At 45.3% G+C, this 21,474-nt stretch overlaps 1 protein-coding gene across 11 annotated transcripts in view; it reads left to right on the top strand.

Moving 5' to 3' along the window:
- The window catches only part of LOC130295501 (uncharacterized protein C12orf50 homolog), a 72,640-nt gene that overhangs the window by 25,427 nt on the left and 25,739 nt on the right, over positions 1-21,474 (top strand). For 6 of the 11 annotated variants that reach the window (XM_056546326.1, XM_056546321.1, XM_056546319.1 and 3 more), the window contains 6 exons: positions 1,068-1,175; positions 10,604-10,672; positions 11,143-11,205; positions 16,043-16,132; positions 18,163-18,234; positions 19,104-19,271. In XM_056546326.1, the coding sequence (XP_056402301.1) occupies positions 1,068-1,175; positions 10,604-10,672; positions 11,143-11,205; positions 16,043-16,132; positions 18,163-18,234; positions 19,104-19,271 (570 nt within the window). The remainder of the gene's footprint in view (positions 1-1,067; positions 1,176-10,603; positions 10,673-11,142; positions 11,206-16,042; positions 16,133-18,162; positions 18,235-19,103; positions 19,272-21,474) is intronic. The other 5 variants (XM_056546322.1, XM_056546325.1, XM_056546324.1 and 2 more) reach the window with 5 other exon arrangements.

The following is a 21,474-nucleotide window of genomic DNA, read 5'->3' as shown; positions in this document are numbered from 1 at the left end:
TGTGCCAGAGGCAGGGAGCAAGCACTTGCTCTGGTAAGTATGACCTTGCCACGCGCGCATTCAAGACATCAAGGGCAAATGTGCTGAGGACCTCTGTCTCTCTATCCAAGAGGTTTTCACACGAATAAAGCAGCCAGAAGCGCAGCCAAAGGTATGGCTGCATTACATGTGTTCACAACAGTAGGCTCGTGTGGGTAGTCTGGTGGGGGGTTAAAACACTGGTGACAGTTGCGCTTTGAAGAATCTATCTGATTGGTTGCTATGGCCGGCTCCACTTTTCCTCTGCACAGCTTTTCATAAATTCCCCAAATTTTGTAGGCCTCAAAGCAGACCGTGCTTTTAAATCCTAGAAAATATTTGTATAGTTGAGGGAAGTGGCCCAAACCAGGGGCGGACATATCGCCTGTGCAGCCAGTTCAACTGCACAGGGGCCCAGCGTGTGAGGGAGCCTGCTGCCCTTTCATACTAGTAAGCGCTTCTGGAAGCGCTCACTAATATGCATGGTACGGAAAGTTCAGTCCCTCCACCCCCCTGTGTCATTTCATTAAAGCCGCCATGCCCCCTCCCATAGACTTGTATTCAGGGGGTGTGGCTGTGATATCACGAGCCTCCGGAGCTGCACCCGACGCTCTAAACAAATGTCGGGTGCCGCAGGGAGATCGCGGTGGTTCCCAATACCAGGACCCCCTGTGATCAGACATCTGATCCCCTATCCTTTGGATAGGGGATAAGATGTCTAGGGGCAGAGCTCCCCTTTAAGAGGTTAAAAGACTTACCAAAATACTATGTGTGAACCCAGTCTTAGTCTTAAAAGAGTTGACCAAGTTCTCACATAACGACACCTTTGTCCATGTGGTTGTGTGTGGTATTGCAGCAAGTTTCTTTGAAGTGAATGGAGCTCAGCTGCAATGCCTCTCACAACCTGCAGAAAGGTGTGGCACTGCTTTAGTTTAAAAACAGATATTTTTGTAACTCTGGACACTCCTTCAATTTTGAAGGTAAAGTCAAATGATGTATATTATAGAGCTTCCATTATTGTATACTCCTTCTTATTCTCTATGCCTCAGACATTCAGATAGAGAATGGCACCATACATCATCTACCTCTGACAGTTATTATACGCTTAATGGATGACGAAGATGATGAAGCAGATGGCAGTAGAGAACTGAATGATAGTAAGTACATCATTTTTGATAATGCTCATGATTTCAGTAATATAATTGCCGTTTCCTTTTCCATTATGGAGGAGATTCTGGTTTCAGTCAAAATCCTTTGCCATGTTTCAGGGCTTATTTATGGGTCAGATGCTTTGCTCAAATGCTTCTTTCTGGAGGAGAGCTACATTGCATTTCTTTTAGCCTGGTCTATGAGACCTTCTACACCAACTGGTGGACACATGAGACCATGTGACAAGGAAACCAAATCATAACCAAAACCAACATCACTTTCATGCTGCTTGAACCACAAGACATCAGGGTGGTCTACGTTGGCTTCTGACTGCCCCGCCAGCCTTGACTGATATATATTTTCCCTACACCCAAACAGAAAGAGACCTATCAATCAAGGCTGGTGGGGTGGAGAGAAGATGCCAAGGACCCCCCCAAAGACTCTTGGTTCAGGTAGCATAGAAGGGATCACAGGTTTTCGTTCATAAGTGTTAAAGAGGAAACAAAACAACATATTATTGTACAAATCACATGATTAACATAGGAGAGCGCATCTTGGATGATTCATTCTCTATGTCCAGGAGAACCTGTGACACGTCTGCCATACAGTGGGGATCAAAAGTTTGGGCACCCCAGGTAAAAATTTGTATTAATGGGCATAAAGAAGCCAAGGAAAGATGGAAAAAATCTCCAAAAGGCATCAAATTACAGATTAGACATTCTTATAATATGTCAACAAAAGTTAGATTTTATTTCCATCATTTACAATTTCAAAATAACAGAAAACAAAAAATGGCGTCTGCAAAAGTTTGGGCACCCTGCAGAATTTATAGCATGCACGGCCCCCTTTGCAAAGCTGAGACCTGCCAGTGTCATGGATTGTTCTCAATCATCATCTGAAACAAAAGACAGACAGCGTGTGTGATACCGTTATTGCACAGATTTGACTTGAGTAAAGGTTGCGCTTACCACAGCAGGTTACACTCAACCAAGTGCAACAATGGAAAAAGGCATAGATAGTGAGGCATCTGCAGCTACTCCACGTCCAAGTAAATGTAACAAAGAATAGGACCTCCAATGTAATGACGGGATTCAAAGTGCAGGACACACACGTGAAGGGATCTGAGGTTTATTCACACATGATGCAACGCGTTTCACAGATAGACTGCTTCGTCAGGCATACTCAGGTGAGTACAAACACACAATATTTAGAGCTCATGGGTTAACCCTTAAAAGGAAAACCTTAAAGGGACCATGATAAAAATATTTTAAAATACACATAAAAAACATCTGTGATTAACAAAACATAAATATTGAAAGAAAAAAAACAATCATCAGGAACAGTGGAAGTTAAAGCAAGATCTGGAAGACCAAGAAAATATCAGACAGAACAGCTTGCAGGATTGTGAGAAAAACTATTCAAAACCCACGTTTGACTGCACAATCCCTCCAGAAAGATCTGGCAGACACTGGAGTTGTGGTACACTATTCCACTATAAAGAGATACTTGTACAGATATGGTCTTTATGAAAGAGTCATCAGAAGAAAACCTCTTCTACGTCCTCCCCACAAAAATCAGCGTTTGCACTTTGCAAATTAACATATAGACAAAATATAGGCATTTTGGAAACAAGTTCTGTGGACCGATGAGGTTAAAATTGAACTTTTTGGAAGGAATGAGCAAAGGTACCTTTGGAGAAGAAGAGGAACAGAATTTAATGAAAAGAACCTCTGTCCAACTGTTAAGCATGGGGTGGATCAATCATGCTTTGGGGTTGTATTACAGCCAGTGGCACAGGGGACATCTCACGAGTAGAAGGAAAAATGGATTCAATAACATTTCAGCAAATTTTGGATGCTAACTTGATGCCATCTGTGAAAAAGCTGAAGTTAAAGAGAGGATGGCTTCTACAAATGGATAATGATCCTAAACACACCTCGAAATCCACGGGGGATTACATCAAGAGGCGTAAACTGAAGGTTTTGGCCTTCACAATCTCCTGACCTCAACATAATTGAAAATCTATGGATAGACCTTAAAAGTACGCGACAGACAGCCCAGAAGTCTCAAAGAACTGGAAGACTTTTGTAAGGAAGAATGGACAAAGATACCTCAAACAAGAAATGAAAGACTCTTGGCTGGCTACAAAAAGCGTTTACAAGCTGTGATACTTCCCAAAGGGGGCAGTACAAGATATTAACTCTGCAGGGTACCCAAACTTTTGAAGACACCATTTTTTTGTTTTCTGTTATTTTGAAAGTGTAAATGATGGAAATAAAATCTAACTTTTGTTGACATATTATAAGAATGTCTAATCTGTAATTTGATGCCTTTTGGAGATTTTTCCATCTTTCCTTGGCTTCTTTATGCACATTAACACAAATTTTTACCTGGGGTGCCCAAACTTTTGATCCCCACTGTAGCTGTACAAGAAGAGGATCTCCTATCCACGATGTGTTTTAATATTTTTTGGCTATAAATGACTTTATCAGTATAGAAACTACGAAGCTAAATTTACCAGATTCTGGGATCGCTGGCTCTATTCCTCCTTCCAAGCTATTCTCTTCCCAGCTATGCTGTAGGATTCTCCTCCCTTACTGATTTTCTGTTCTGTATTCATTTCATTCTTCTGTCTTGGAATGTAAGAAAGATCTTTTTGATTAAATTCTATTGTGACAAAGTATAATGTACCTCTGATCTGTAAATGTCAGCACTACCGTGATCTTTGATACTCTGGACCTTAGTTACTAAGTCTTCTTGTTACTGTTTTATGTGTTTCTCCCACCTCATTCTAGCGTTTAGTGAACATCTGAACACCCAGACCCCAAATCATAAAAAACTTCTAACATGTCTCTTTATTACAACCAAAACAAAAAGTATCATCTATAAATCCTTCTGGATTGTTTGATAGTTTTATGCACCCTTGCATCTTATAAAATGACCACTTTGATCCTAAATTTTATTGTTACTGTCACGATCCCGGCTGGTAGGAGGTGGATCCTCTGTGCCAGAGAGGGATTGGCGTGGACCGTGCTAGTGGACCGGTTCTAAGTCACTACTGGTGTTCACCAGAGCCCGCCGCAAAGCGGGATGGTCTTGCTGCGGCGGTAGTGACCAGGTCGTATCCACTAGCAACGGCTCAACCTCTCTGACTGCTGAAGATAGGCGCGGTACAAGGGAGTAGACAAAGCAAGGTCGGACGTAGCAGAAGGTCGGGGCAGGCAGCAAGAATCGTAGTCAATAAGGCAAGCAGGAGGTCAAGTACACGGTATGGATAAACACAGTAACGCTTTCACTAGGCTCTAGGGCAACAAGATCCGGCAAGGGAGTGCATGGGAGGAGATCAGATATAGTCTGCGAGCAGGTGGAAGCCAATTAAGCTAATTGGGCCAGGCACCAATCATTGGTGCACTGGCCCTTTAAGTCTCAGGGAGCTGGCGCGCGCGCGCCCTAGAGAGCGGAGCCGCGCGCGCCAGCACATGACAGCAGGGGACGGGAACGGGTAAGTGACCTGGGATGCGATTCGCGAGCGGGCGCGTCCCGCTGTGCGAATCGCATCCCCGACGGCCATGACAGTGCAGCGCTCCCGGTCAGCGGGACCGACCGGGGCGCTGCGGAGAGAGAGACGCCGTAAGTGCTCCGGGGAGGAGCGGGGACCCGGAGCGCTAGGCGTAACAGTACCCCCCCCCCCTTAGGTCTCCCCTTCTCTTTGTCCGGTAACTGCCTCCCCTGGGATGAGGACACCGGGAAAGAAAGGAGGGTTTCCTCAACGGCAGGCAGTACAGCAGGAGTGGGAATGGGGAGGGAGGGCAGAGGGCGAGGCCTGGCACGGGGCAGTGTGACACCAGAACGGGGGCCATGGGGAGGCACCGAGGCTTGCCTGACTGGACTGGGAGGGGGGGAGAGGCACTTCTTATGGCAGGACGGCAGACCGGTTACAGGGGGAACCACAGGGTCACGGCAGGGAGTACTGGGAACCGGTTTAAGGCAGTCCTTGAAACAAGAGGAACCCCAGCTCTTGATCTCCCCTGTGGACCAATCCAGGGTTGGGGAATGGTGTTGAAGCCAGGGTAGTCCAAGGAGAATTTCGGAAGTGCAATTGGAGAGGACCAAAAACTCAATTTTTTCGTGATGAGGTCCGATGCACATTAGGAGGGGCTCCGTGCGGAAACGCACGGTGCAATCCAACCTGACTCCGTTGACCGCGGAAATGTAGAGTGGCTTGACGAGACGGGTCACCGGGATGCGGAATTTATTCACCAAGGACTCACGAATAAAATTCCCAGAGGCACCAGAGTCCAGGCAGGCCACGGCTGAGAGGGAGGAGTTGGCTGAAGGGGAAATCCGCACGGGCACCGTGAGACGTGGAGAAGCCGGCTTAGAATCAAGAGACGCCACACCCACGAGAGCTGGGTGCGAGCGTGCGTTTCCCAGACGTGGAGGGCGGATAGGGCAATCCACCAAGTAATGTTCGGTACTGGCACAGTACAGACAAAGATTCTCTTCCCTACGGCGATTCCTCTCCTCCCGGGTCAGGCGAGACCGATCCACTTGCATGGCCTCCTCGGCGGGAGGCCTAGGCGTAGATTGCAACGGAGACTGTGGGAGAGGTGCCCAGAGATCTAAGTCTTTTTCCTGGCGGAGCTCTTGATGTCTCTCAGAAAAACGCATGTCAATGCGAGTGGCTAGATGAATGAGTTCGTGCAGGTTAGCAGGAGTTTCTCGTGCGGCCAGAACATCTTTAATGTTGCTGGATAGGCCTTTTTTAAAGGTCGCGCAGAGGGCCTCATTATTCCAGGATAGTTCAGAAGCAAGAGTACGGAATTGTATGGCGTACTCGCCAACGGAAGAATTACCCTGGACCAGGTTCAGCAGGGCAGTCTCAGCAGAAGAGGCTCGGGCAGGTTCCTCAAAGACACTTCGAATTTCCGAGAAGAAGGAGTGTACAGAGGCAGTGACGGGGTCATCGCGGTCCCAGAGCGGTGTGGCCCATGACAGGGCTTTTCCAGACAGAAGGCTGACTACGAAAGCCACCTTAGACCTTTCAGTAGGAAACTGGTCCGACATCATCTCCAAGTGCAGGGAACATTGCGAAAGAAAGCCACGGCAAAACTTAGAGTCCCCATCAAATTTGTCCGGCAGGGACAAGCGGAGGCTAGGAGTGGCCACTCGCTGCGGAAGAGGTGCAGGAGCTGGCGGAGGAGATGGTTGCTGCTGCTGTAGCTGAGACTGAAATTGCTGTAGCTGTGACTGAAGCTGCTGTAGCTGCGACTGGAGTTGCTGTGTCATGGTGGTCAAGTACGACAGCTGGTGATCTTGTTGGGCGATCTGTCGGGCTTGCTGGGCGACCAGTGTAGTGAGGTCGGCGACAACTGGCAGAGGAACTTCAGCGGGATCCATGGCCGGATCTACTGTCACGATCCCGGCTGGTAGGAGGTGGATCCTCTGTGCCAGAGAGGGATTGGCGTGGACCGTGCTAGTGGACCGGTTCTAAGTCACTACTGGTGTTCACCAGAGCCCGCCGCAAAGCGGGATGGTCTTGCTGCGGCGGTAGTGACCAGGTCGTATCCACTAGCAACGGCTCAACCTCTCTGACTGCTGAAGATAGGCGCGGTACAAGGGAGTAGACAAAGCAAGGTCGGACGTAGCAGAAGGTCGGGGCAGGCAGCAAGAATCGTAGTCAATAAGGCAAGCAGGAGGTCAAGTACACGGTATGGATAAACACAGTAACGCTTTCACTAGGCTCTAGGGCAACAAGATCCGGCAAGGGAGTGCATGGGAGGAGATCAGATATAGTCTGGGAGCAGGTGGAAGCCAATTAAGCTAATTGGGCCAGGCACCAATCATTGGTGCACTGGCCCTTTAAGTCTCAGGGAGCTGGCGCGCGCGCGCCCTAGAGAGCGGAGCCGCGCGCGCCAGCACATGACAGCAGGGGACGGGAACGGGTAAGTGACCTGGGATGCGATTCGCGAGCGGGCGCGTCCCGCTGTGCGAATCGCATCCCCGACGGCCATGACAGTGCAGCGCTCCCGGTCAGCGGGACCGACCGGGGCGCTGCGGAGAGAGAGACGCCGTAAGTGCTCCGGAGAGGAGCGGGGACCCGGAGCGCTAGGCGTAACAGTTACCTTGGAACAGTTATCTGTCAAACAGTTTATATACCATTTGTAATGCTTCTGGTTTGCAACCACCATCGTACTATGTGTCCTGGATCTAACCAGCATTAGGCAATATTCTCTGTGCCATGTGTCTGCTGTATTTCCTGGTCTTTTTGCTCTGGTGTGTCTCTTGCTGCAGTTTCCGCTTTGTCCACTAGGGGCTACTGGCTGAGTTTTACAGAGCCAGCGTGCACTATTTAATGGATCCTCCTCCAATCCCTGTGTGGTATGGGGTGTGATGCAGGGCAGATGGAATTACCCTAAGGGCAGATGGCATTAACCCCTTGCATTCGTATCCTCAATACCACCCAAAGGTATATCGCTGGATCCTGGGCTAGCTACGGAGGCAATAATGACTCTGACGCCAAGTTATGGACAATGGTAGCTTTGGGTTAGACAGGTGGAAAAGTCTATACAGTTCAGCCGGGGCCCATGGAGGTGACGAGTGACTCCTAGACCTTAAGGGCTTGCTGGGACTTGTAGTAGAACGGGACAATTTAGTGCAGGCCACTTTGACTAGACAGCAGATGAGATGACTGTGACTGACTTGACTTGTGACTGACAATGATGTGACTGTAGCTTACTTGTAGACTTGCAGCTTGTGACTGCAGACTGGACTTGAGGCTCCTATGACTCCAGACACAATCTTATGCTCAACTGCACTGGACCTCCGCAACAAGAGCTCTAAGCTCCAAGAGAGGGAGCAGAGGCTCCACCTAGGGCTTATATGGGGGAGACTCTCCTGGGTAATAATCACATGACAACTCACATGTTAAACAGTCTTAAAGTGACAACGCTTTCTTCACACATTACATAGTATAATACATGGTAAACATATGTACATGGGGGGAAAAGTGCAAGGGGGGCCCATGGGACACTGAAGGGAATCTGCCTGACAGGGCAGCAAGGATACGGGGTACCAACATCCGTACTGGGCCACCACACCTGTATGGCACTCTGTACAACAGCCACACCTATTGTCTGATGCCTCAGCAAGGTATTCCTGTATTGCTAAGGTCCTGTAACCTGAGTTCCAGTCTGCCTGCTTCTCCTGTGTTTCTGATCCTGCCGATATTCTGGACTTTGCCTTCGCCGCATCCATTTGACTCTGATCTGCATCTCTTGTGTATGAATTTGGACTATTTACCACAATTTCTGTCTGCATGCTGCTTGTTCCAGCCAGCCTGCCCCTGTAGCCATCTTGGATTGGATTGTTTAAATAAAACATATAAAGACAAAAACATGAAACCCCATAATAAAACATTAAAGAGGGAAAAACTGAAAATAAAGCGTATGGCTTTAGGGTTTCCACTTTGTTCTCTACATTAAAGTGTTAAAGTGTACCTGTAACCAGGGGCGGACTGACAACACTCAGGGCCCCGGACCAAATAAAGCAAGGGCCCTCAGTCGGCCCCTGGCCACACCTCTGCCCCACCCCTATTCTGACATCAGCCTGATTGGTGATGTCTGGCATTAGCCGAGGGAGTGGGAGCAGGCACTGTGCTTACACTGTGCGTATTTTATGGTGCGGATCCGCGACAATAGACCCTACAGCGCTGTCTCCATCTGCGTTTGCTCATAGCAGCAATAAACCACTATGAACAGACACGCTTTGATGTGCATGTTCGACGCACGCAAGTGCAGTATACTCGCACACATTGCAGCTGCTCTCGGCCTAGCTCAGGGATCAGGAGGAGCGGCTGCGATGTGTGCGAGTATACTGTGCATGCGCGAGGTGAACATGCACCTTGAAGCGTGTCTGCTCGTAGCAGTGGATTGCCGCTATGAGCAGACACAGATGGAGGCAAGCACTGTAGGGTCCATTGCTGGCGGATCCGCAGCGTAAAATACACTGCGGATCCGTCCATGTGAATAAGCACTTAGGGTACGTTCACACGTACAGGATCTGTTGTATATTTTCTGCAAATGATTTTGCTACCTATTGAAGCTAATGGGTTGCAAAGTCAGCTGCACAAAATATGCAGCAATTTTTTGAAAAATCGCGGTAAAACCGCACAATTTTTGCCGCGATTTTTCCCAAAAATTGTTCTGGTAATGTGACCTGTTGGTGACCTGTGGACACTGGAGGAGGGAAAGTGACCCCACTGGGCTGCTACTATACACATCACCCAGCCCCAGGTTATACTGCTGATCAGAGGGGAGAGAGGCAGCACACAGGGACATCACTCACCTCACATGAAGCGGCCGCTCTGTGTTCCCGGGAGGCTTGTCAGCTCTCGGCCCCGTCCCCTTCCTGTGCTGGGGACGGAGCCATCAATCAGGTGCTCTTCATCCCTGGATCCGGGACAAGTGTCCTGAATCCTCAGCAGCTGCAACTATGGCCGAATGGCCCGGCCGGTCAGTCCGCCCCTGCCTGTAACTTTTGACATGTCCGCACTGCCACGCACTCCTCTCCCTGCTCTGTGACACGTAATCGAGACATGCTTCATAGACTTTATGAGTGTCTCTCGATCCCGTGACACAGATCAGGGAGAGAATGCGTTGAGCACAAACTTCTCCTGGCTTATTCGCCTGATAACTAGAGGTCAGTGTTCAGACCCCCATCGATCAAAACTTCTGACATGTTGCTATGAATACAACTGTGGTAGTCACACCCATAAGGGGCAGCTGAGTTAAAGAATCAATGATCTTACACATAGTAGAGCACCCTAACTTTATTAAAGGGGTACTCTGGCCCTAATACATCTTATCCCCTATACATCTTATTCAACGGATAGGGGATATGATGTATGATCGCAGGGGTCCCACTGCTGGGGACCCCTGCAATCTGTCATTGTGCACCCACCTTTGTGAGGTCTCCGCAACCCTGGAGGCTCTGAGTGTGTAGTGTGACGACCACGGGGCCGGAGTATCATGACGTCAAGACTCCGCCCTGTGTGATGTCACGCTCTGCCCCCTCAATGCAAGTCTATGGGAGCCTCCAGTGCTGCGGAGAGCTACTCGGAGCCTCCAGCGCTGCGGAGAGCTCACAAAGGTGGGTGAGCAATGACAGATTGTGTGGTCCCCTTCGGCGGGACCCCCCTTGTCCCCTCCTTTGGATAGGGGATAAGATGTATTAGGGCAGGAGTAACCCTTTAAGTCCCATTCCCTTGTACAGCTTCAGTTCTATCTCCCAGCAAACAACATAATCTGTGTGGGTTACTCTTTTTTCAAAACGTTATTCCTGATTGTTCCCTTATGGATGCCTTTCTTTTGACAGTATATGACTCCCTTACTGACCCCATAGTTATTATATTTATTGTACTTCACATGTGAAATAGAGAGCAGAGTGAAGACCCATGAGGAAGAAGAGGAGGAGAAAGCCATATTAGCCGTTTGTCGTTCAGCAGGTAGTTCTACAGATAGATAGATAAAAGATAGACTATAGAGGCCATAACCCATGTGTGATTTCAAAGAAAATGTACCTACTGGGTCAGTAAATCATAGGACACTATCCTGCTGTACACTAGACTTTGTAGTCAAGGGACTCCATGGGACATATAATTATTCTAAATGATATCCCTGGAATTTTAAGGGTTAATAGTATAATTTTCCTTTCGATTTTTAGAAAATGATGCTAATGATTCTAGATAATAAAACTAATATTTATAGTGATCTTGGCATTAAAAAAATATATTGCTGATGCTCCAAGGGTTGCTCAAGGTGTTAATGGCACCCATGATGGTCTTGGGGTTACTAATATCCCTGGTGTCTAGTGGTTCCATACTAAATAGTGATGTTGTTAATAACAGCGCATCTTTTGTAATCCTGAATAAATAAAACAGTCCTGGGTTGATAATGGAATATTTTTTGGCTTTAGGAGACATATTTAAGATCTCAGTTTGTGAAGATAAAAAAGAACCTGAAGAAGAGTTTCCTGAAGGTAGACGGTTTTCTGTATATACTGTAGACGGTTTTCTGTATATACTGTAGACGGTTTTCTGTATATACTGTAGACGGTTTTCTGTATATACTGTAGACGGTTTTCTGTATATACTGTAGACGGTTTTCTGTATATACTGTAGACGGTTTTCTGTATATACTGTAGACTTTTTTTGTATATACTGTAGACGGTTTTCTGTATATACTGTAGACGGTTTTCTGTATATACTGTAGACGGTTTTCTGTATATACTGTAGACGGTTTTCTGTATATACTGTAGACGGTTTTCTGTATATACTGTAGACTTTTTTTGTATATACTGTAGACGGTTTTCTGTATATACTGTAGACGGTTTTCTGTATATACTGTAGACGGTTTTCTGTATATACTGTAGACGGTTTTCTGTATATACTGTAGACGGTTTTCTGTATATACTGTAGACGGTTTTCTGTATATACTGTAGACGGTTTTCTGTATATACTGTAGACGGTTTTCTGTATATACTGTAGACGGTTTTCTGTATATACTGTAGACGGTTTTCTGTATATACTGTAGACAGTTTTCTGTATATACTGTAGACGGTTTTCTGTATATACTGTAGACGGTTTTCTGTATATACTGTAGACGGTTTTCTGTATATACTGTAGACTGTTTTCTGTATATACTGTAGACGGTTTTCTGTATATACTGTAGACTGTTTTTTGTATATACTGTAGACGGTTTTCTGTATATACTGTAGACGGTTTTCTGTATATACTGTAGACGGTTTTCTGTATATACTGTAGACGGTTTTCTGTATATACTGTAGACGGTTTTCTGTATATACTGTAGACGGTTTTCTGTATATACTGTAGACGGTTTTCTGTATATACTGTAGACTTTTTTTGTATATACTGTAGACGGTTTTCTGTATATACTGTAGACGGTTTTCTGTATATACTGTAGACGGTTTTCTGTATATACTGTAGACGGTTTTCTGTATATACTGTAGACTTTTTTTGTATATACTGTAGACGGTTTTCTGTATATACTGTAGACGGTTTTCTGTATATACTGTAGACGGTTTTCTGTATATACTGTAGACAGTTTTCTGTATATACTGTAGACGGTTTTCTGTATATACTGTAGACGGTTTTCTGTATATACTGTAGACTTTTTTTGTATATACTGTAGACGGTTTTCTGTATATACTGTAGACGGTTTTCTGTATATACTGTAGACGGTTTTCTGTATATACTGTAGACAGTTTTCTGTATATACTGTAGACGGTTTTCTGTATATACTGTAGACGGTTTTCTGTATATACTGTAGACTTTTTTTGTATATACTGTAGACGGTTTTCTGTATATACTGTAGACGGTTTTCTGTATATACTGTAGACGGTTTTCTGTATATACTGTAGACAGTTTTCTGTATATACTGTAGACGGTTTTCTGTATATACTGTAGACAGTTTTCTGTATATACTGTAGACGGTTTTCTGTATATACTGTAGACGGTTTTCTGTATATACTGTAGACGGTTTTCTGTATATACTGTAGACTTTTTTTGTATATACTGTAGACGGTTTTCTGTATATACTGTAGACAGTTTTCTGTATATACTGTAGACGGTTTTCTGTATATACTGTAGACGGTTTTCTGTATATACTGTAGACTTTTTTTGTATATACTGTAGACGGTTTTCTGTATATACTGTAGACGGTTTTCTGTATATACTGTAGACGGTTTTCTGTATATACTGTAGACGGTTTTCTGTATATACTGTAGACGGTTTTCTGTATATACTGTAGACGGTTTTCTGTATATACTGTAGACAGTTTTCTGTATATACTGTAGACGGTTTTCTGTATATACTGTAGACGGTTTTCTGTATATACTGTAGACGGTTTTCTGTATATACTGTAGACGGTTTTCTGTATATACTGTAGACGGTTTTCTGTATATACTGTAGACTTTTTTTGTATATACTGTAGACGGTTTTCTGTATAGAGTATACTGTATATATTGTATGTATAGAGTAATTTGCATTTGTAGAGATGGAGAAGATTGTCGAAGCAGCTATGGAACAGTCCAGTTCTAAAAACCATACCAACTTTCTCTTTTTTTTTTTTTGTTTTTTTTTTAAACTGTTTATTTATAGTTTTTAACAATTTTCCAGAATAAGGAAAAATAAAACAAGAGAAATTAAAGACATATCAAAAGAATGCATAAGCAACAAGAGTGTGTTACTACAAAAACATATGGATATAATATTGTTACATGTGACCTTACTGATAGCAATACCACATGACTGGATGGGATTTTAGATACACCCCTTCCTCTCTAACCCACTCTTAACCATGTAACAACCCCTTCTCCCAATAGAAAAGACACTGACACCTGCTGTGGGAAAATTGGGCCGTGTGGCCCATTTATTTAACAAACCAATAAATAACATTTGAATATTTATATATAAACATAACCAAACTGGAGGGCACTCCCCTCCCCCAACCGGATTTGTGCAACATGCTTCTTACCCCTGGCCGCGAGCCCCTGGCCCAGGAGCACCCCGGTAACCTTCCGCACAATCCCTCGAACTCCTGAGGCCCAGAACCACCACCAGGAGGCCCAATTGAACCATTTCAAACATTTATCTTTCAAACTACTAACTCCCCCGGGACCCTTTCACATGCCTCCCCCTTATCAGAATCCCACCCACCAAGCGTTTAAAAGAGGGCGGGCGGGCGGGACCTTCTTCTCGCTTCTACACGCCGACTGGTGAGTACCCTCCCCCCCTGGGGCACCCCCCTATATACACTCCTCCCCCTCCCCTCCAGATGACCTCTCTTTCACCCCACTCTCGAGCCACCTGCTACAGTCCCTTAAAGGAGCAGCAGCCATTTAACTCTTTAACCCCCATTCTCTTGAAATATACCTCTAACCCCATTAACCCTTACTAACATCTGGGAGGGCCACTAAAACCCCCGTCAAGACGCCACTACGCCAGGGGTTCCCCCGCTCCGTTTGCTCCCAATGTGCTGAAAATACTAATTTGATTCTGTGGTCTACGTTCTCTGCCTACCATTATAAACATGGTAAATCTGTAGGTTCATGGGGTATGTGCATAACACTAGCAAGTTAAATATAACATTTTGGGAAAGAAAAAGAAGAGAGAGAAAAATAAAAGGTTAAAAGATTAAAGATAAAATAGAAAACTCTACATGGTCCCCTCCACACCTATAGTGAGTTAGCCGTCATGGCCATTATACATCAAATGCCTCCCATTCCTGCCATATTCTGTAAAACGTAGGTAAGTGTGGCTGAAAAATACTCCATTCTCCTTATCTCCCGAATTCTGTCCAACAATGCTCCCAATGGAGGAGGATTACCATCTTCCCACCATCTAGCTATCATGCATTTAGCCACTGTCAAGATATGTAATAGAAGTCTAGATCGTACTTTAGTTAAAGGGGTACTCCGCCCCTAGACATCTTATCCCCTATCCAAAGGATAGGGGATAAGATGTCAGATCGCCGGGGCCCCGCTACTGGGGACCCCTGGGATCTCTGCTGCAGCACCCTGCTATCATTATTGCACAGAACAAACTCTGTGCGTAATGACGGGCAATACGGGGTCCGGAGCATCGTTACGTCACGGATCTGCCCCCTCGTGACGTCACGGCTCTGCCCCCTCGTGACGTCACGGCTCTGCCCCCTCGTGACGTCATGGCCTGCCCCCTTAATGCAAGTCTATGGGAGGGGGCGTGGCAGCCGCCACGCCCCCTCCCATAGACTTGCATTAAGGGGGGCGGGCCGTGACGTCACGAGGGGGCAGAGCCGTGACGTAACGATGCTCCGGCCCTTGTATTGCCCATCATTACGCACAGAGTGAGTTTGCTCTGTGCAATAATGATAGCGGGGTGCTGCAGCGGAGATCCCAGGGGTCCCCAGTAGCGGGGCCCCATCGATCTGACATCTTATCCCCTAAAGGATAGGGGATAAGATACTAGGGGTGGAGTACCCCTTTAAGTCTCTAGGGAGCATATGGTGGGATCTAGGGAGAGCATAATCCCCAAGACCTGTCCAATGAGAGCTTGGACTGAGTTCCAGTACTCAGCAAGGGCAGGGCAATCCCAAAAAAATTGCAGGCGTGAGCCTGACGATAGTCGCCACCTCCAACACAGTGAGGACTCTTGGGGGAACAAGCGATGAAGCAATTCTGGGGTATGATACCAGAATGTGAGTATTTTCTATTGATTTTCTTTATAAATGGTGCATGTTGAGGATTTTTGCCGCATTTGACCTGATGGTTTGCCATTGATTAAAAGGTAAACCTCCGTCCCAAGTATGACTCCCATTTATCCATATATGGGTGGCGGATTTCAGAAGTGACTTTAGGAATGAGCAATAGTGAATAGATGCTAGAAATAAGCCCTCTAGTCGAGGTACAGTTTTTACAGATAGTCTCAAAGGGTGTCAAGGGGGAGTAGGGTTGTATTTAAGGCAGTAGATGTCAGCTGGGCATGAATTTCATGATGAAGTGGAAAGGAGGAATCTGGGAGATTGTATTTGGACTGAAGACTAGGAAAAGGCATTAGCGTGCGGCTCAGTGGATCTTCTACATCTGGTAAACATAATAGTTTCGCTTCTATCCAAGGGTTAATCACGTCACCTCTGTAGCTGGATGGAAAGGAGGGGTTAGACTATACCAACTTTCTAAAGATCACATATAGCAAGTGTATACTTTAAAGAGGTACTCCGCTGCTCAGCGTTTGGAACCAACTGAATACAGAGGCCATCATTTCCCACCGTACCTTTGAGTCACCCGGTATTTGTTTATGAAGACAATGTCATTTCAGGGAATTATAGGAAGGATGGGAAGAGATGGAGAAAAAAATTCTGGTACACCGACCACGAGCCCCGGAACAATGAAGAGAAGGGGGACTATGGTAAGTATTATGGCCAGACACACGTCTACTTTATTTTTTTTATTTATTTATGTTATTTTATTTCGTTTTGTTCAATGAGATGTTTGAGACACTGTACATGTACATCTTCAGTCATAAGGGCCCGGGTGTAACTGCTACTTCTGCCCCCCCCCTATAGCTTCACCTCCGGGGATGACATGTCCTTTGGTGCCATTGTGCTGTATGTTCTGTATTTATTCCACACTGGTCCTCTTGTAACTTATGGATGGATTCTCCAGAGGTTAAAGGGGTACTCCGGTGAAAAGTTTTTTTCTTTTAAATCAACTGGCTCTGAAAAGTTAAACAGATTTTTACATTACTTCTATTAAAAAATCTTAATGCTTCCTGTACTTATTAGCTGCTGAATACTACAGAGGAAATTCTTTTCTTTTTGGAACACAGAGTTCTCTGCTGACATCACGAGCACAATGCTCTCTGCTGATGTTATTATAATATTAATAAGTCTTTATTTATTTATTGTTGTCCTTAGTGGGATTTGAACCCAAGGCCCCAGCACTGCAAGGCAGCAGTGCTAACCACTAAGCCACCATGCTGCCCTTAGCATACATCTGCTATGCACGGTTGCTAAAATGGACAGAGATGTCAGCAGAGAGCACTGTGCTCGTGATGTCATTAGTGTTCCAAAAAGAAAGGAATTTTCGCTGTAGCATTCAGCAGCTAATAAGTACTGAAAGGATTAAGATTTTTTAATAGAAGTAATTTACAAATATGTTTAACTTTCTGGCACCAGTTGATTTAAAAGAAAAAAGCTTTTCACCGGAGTACCCCTTTAAACGGGTACTCCACCCCTAGACATCTTATTCTCTATCCAAAGGATAGGGAATAAGATGTCTGATTGTGGGAGTCCCGCCGCTGGGGACCCCCGCAATCTCGGCTGTGACACCCCAGACATCAGGTGCACGGAGCGAAATTCGCTCCATGCCGGATGACTGCTGATGCGGAGCGGAGGCTCGCCCTGCTCGTGATGTCATGGCCATGCCCCCCCCCCCCCCAATGCAAGTCTATGGGAGGGAGCATGACGGACGTCACGCCCCCTCCCATAGACTTGCATTGAGGGGGCGTGTGACGTCACGAGCCTCCAGCGCTGCACCCGACGCTCTAAACGAATGCTGGGTACAGCAGGGAGATCGCAGGGGACCCCCGCAATCAGACATCTAATCCTCTAGCCTTTGGATAGGGAACAAGATGTCTAGGGGTGGAGTACCCCTTTGAATAAGCACATGTCTATGGACGGGCCAGCAAAAACTGCCCCTGCTATTCTGTTGGGAACATTCTGTTAAAAAAATAGGTTTCTGCCAAAAGGTAGAGGGGGGGGGGGATCATGGCAGGAGTTGAGTAAATTTGCCATAGGTGGAAGAAGCCATATATACTCAGGTGGGAGGTCTTATGTAAATAGTGCAGAAAGTGTGGGGGGAAGACCTGCTATGTATACTGGGAAAAGGTTGGTCATTTGTGACCACTGGAAAATAATATTCTGCTATTATATCATGTCTTATCGTCATGTCACTTACAGGGCTGCACTTACTATTCTGCTGTGTCCACCCTGGTCACAAATCAGAAACACTTATGATACTAAACTACATAGAGAGCTAGGGCAGTACCCCATATACAACAGTGCAATAATAATCCTTATGTGACACACTTCATATAATACAACCACTATATACACTATGAATTCCCATAACTACTCCAAAAAGCCTAAGCTGTATAAAGTGCATTTCATCAAAATAACCACCGGAGGGCAGCAGCACAGCATCATTCTATCCACTATCCTACTATGCTAAACAGTAAAACAGAAATAAGTGGTCAGAATGTGATTCTGTGTGATAATTCTGCTTCATTTAAAACTAAGGATTATCATTGGGATCATTACATGTGTATGGTGTGATTACGGGCTCATGTAGAAAGACCTCATGGCAGCACGTAAATGTATAGAAATAATATCACAACACCAAAGGATTCACAGGAATGAATTCTCTCTTTCCTGGCAGGAGGTGAGAACCCTAGACCGGCGCCTCCTGACATTGGCGATAAGGAAAAATCAGCGCCCTCAAATGAGAAAGGTATTCTGTGTTACTGTACATTACAGGAGGGGTCATTTATAGAGCATAGTACAGTGATCCCTCAACTTACAATGGCCTCAACATACAATAGTTTCAACATACAATGTTTTTTTTCTGGACTATTGTAACTTGAAACCAGACTCAACATACAATGTTACGGACAGTCCAGATTTGTGAAATGTGTCACAACTGGAGGAACTGACCAATCAGAATGGGCACTTTACTGGTAAATCACATGTATTACTGAAGTGCATGCACTGACTGGCTGTCTGGTAGTGCCCCCTACAGTACAGGGAGGAACTACAAGTTCTGTACTACTCCTTACCAGGGTTACCTTGCCAGGGTTAGCTGCTCCTTTGGACACCAAGTAAGGGTGGCTCCATTTGGGACACTGTGTGTACGGTATAGTACCCTGAAGAAGCTCCTGTCCTCTACTTAAACCTTTGTTTCCCAACCAGGATGCCTCCAGCTGTTGCAAAACTACAACTCCCAGCATGCCCGGACAGCCAACGGCTGTCCGGACATGCTGGGAGTTGTAGTTTTGCAACAGCTGGAGGTACCCTGGTTGGGAAACACTGACATAGACAGTGATTTACAGCTCCCATCAGATCTTTCTTACTTTTCTATGTAAGGATTTGTTTTATCTGTATTAGTTATCTACTTATTTTTCTTTATTCCTATCTTTTTCCTATTTTTTGGGTGACATTTTGGGGCTTCAGAACCAATTATCAGTTTTCCATAGAGTTCTGGTCTCAACATACAATGGTTTCAACATACAATGGTCGTCCTGGAACCAATTAATATTGTTACTTGAGGGACCACTGTATATTTTCCATGTCAAGTAGTATTATATGTGATATAGTGTATAGTCCTCCCTGACTTTACAGGACATGGCAGCCAAAAACCTGCAGAGAACAGCGAAACTCCAGTTCAGGAAAATGACGGTGAGGCAGATAAGAAGACATCAAAACCCAATGATCCACCATCCGGACATGACCGATCCCCCAACTGCAAGGGGCCCCAGCATTATTATAGAGGTGTGTGACCACTAACATCACAGCATCTACATTCTTACTGTTGTAAGAGGGTTTTGGGGGTGTCTACCTGTATCTTTGGGGACCCTTACCCTTGGTACCTCCCTGCTCTTGGCAGGATTATCCTGAACCTCCACTTCTTGGCAGCTAGGGTTCTTGTCTGCCTCCACTCAGCGGAGCATCCGGAGTATGGATGTGGGGCCCTGCTGGGAACATCTTAGATATAATCTAATTTGAACTAACTTTATATTGCATGAATAAAACATAAACAACCATGCATAACATAACATAGCATAGACGAGTATAACACAGAGTCCAACAAGGCAAAGGGGATACAGGTTTCCCCATTGCCTATACAAAGTTCTGCTGTCACGTATGGGCAGGGAACCGTGAAGCCCTAACTCACCGACAGCCACTATCCCTACCTATTGCCTATCCGTGACAGATCGACAACCATAATGACAAATCCTCCCTGCTAAGTGCTAGGGCAGCGTTGTCAAAATAATAAAATCCAAAAACAGTAGGAGTCGGTAAACAGCCGGAGGCACACAAACTAACGGAGATACACTAAGACACACACAAGGAACTAGAGGAATACAGTGGAGTACAGGAACACAGAGCAAGAAAAGAGTCAAGGGGAAAGCCAAAGATCAATAAACAAGCAGGTATCCAGTAAGAGGAGGTGTAAGCTAAGGTATAACCTTTCACAGACAATGAATTGATCACTGCTCCTAGCTTATATAAGATGGTGATCAGGGATCACAAAAACGTATCTCCCAAGATTGCCGAACTACTCTCCCATAGAACTACATGGCGGGGGCGTGGCGGCCTCCGCTTTGGGCGGGGGTTGTGACATGCTCCTGTGCTAGTGTCCTGGGCTCCAAACAGGAGATTTCGGGGGGCCCCAGCGCTACCCCCCCCCCCCCCACCCCCGTGAAGAAAAACGTATCCCCCTCCTTTGGATAGGGGATACGTTTTTGAGCATGAGACTTATCCTTTAACTCTTCGCGTTTGGCCAGAGCCAGACGGTACCACCTGCTCTACAGCCTTACTGGGATTAGGCTGAACTCTTATAATGTCCCCCACCTAACCTCAAGGCCTTTACTCTGTGTATGAACACAGGGTGCCCTTTTGTGGGACAGGGAAGAAGGGCTTCAAGCTTAGGGTGCATTCACACCACGTTTTTGCAATACAGTTCCCGTATACGTTTTCAATGTGAAAACCGGAACCATATTAAAAATCGTATGCATTGACTCTCCATTGAAAACCGTATGCCAAACGATGCATCTGGTTGCATACGTTTTGCGTCTTGTACAGTTTTGTCTGTTTTTTTTTCCCGTGCCCAAAACTGTAGCCTATCACGGTTTTTGGTCCAGGTGAAAAACCGTATTAAACCGTATGCATTTTTTCTTAACATGGGAGTCAATGGGAACCGTACAGAACCATGTGTGCCTACAGTTCCATCCAGTTTGCACCATACGGTTTTTGACTTTGCACAATTTTTTTTTTCTTGGAATTTCAATCAAACAAGTGAAACTTCATTCATAATGGAGTAAAAAGTTAAAAAGGTTTAAGTTTTTTTCTTAAAAAACGGATGCAACCGGACATAATTTTTCAAACCGTATACAGGTTAAAATTAGTACACACATTTTGATACAGTTTAGTCTGGTTTTGAGGAACCCGTTTTTCATCAAAAACTTGATACGGGAACTGTATTGCAAAAACGTGGTGTGAATGCAGCCTTACCCTTACGCCGATAGTAATCAGGTCAGTCCAGCTGCAGTTTCTCTTACTGCTCACAGAGGCTGTAGTGGAATCAGTTCTGGATCTCTTCAACTCGCCAGCAGGCCTTAGTCAGCTACTGCAGCATTTTTTTATTATTATTATTATTTTTTATATTGTTCTTATTAAGTATTACAATAAATAAAAACAATATACCAAACAAACAGCTAGTAATGAACTTAACATCACTCCCCCATCCCACGCACGCCTATCCGGAGACAAAAAAAAAAAAAAACAGCTAAAAGGAATAATCACCTTTTAGTTAGACCATTTTCCCCAATTTTTTTGCACTCGAATACATCTTGTTGGTGATCTTTTACTGTCTTTTATTTCATATTTTCTAACCTTCTCCACTAAATTAAATTAAACCAAGCCTAAGCCTCATAACTCCATCCTCATAAGATCCATCCTTTCTATTTGCTGG

The sequence above is a fragment of the Hyla sarda genome, chromosome 11, assembly GCF_029499605.1.
Source record: "Hyla sarda isolate aHylSar1 chromosome 11, aHylSar1.hap1, whole genome shotgun sequence".
Lineage (NCBI taxonomy): Eukaryota > Metazoa > Chordata > Amphibia > Anura > Hylidae > Hyla > Hyla sarda.
The sequence above is the reverse complement of the archived record's forward strand: the minus strand, read 5'-3'. Positions and strand labels throughout refer to the sequence as shown.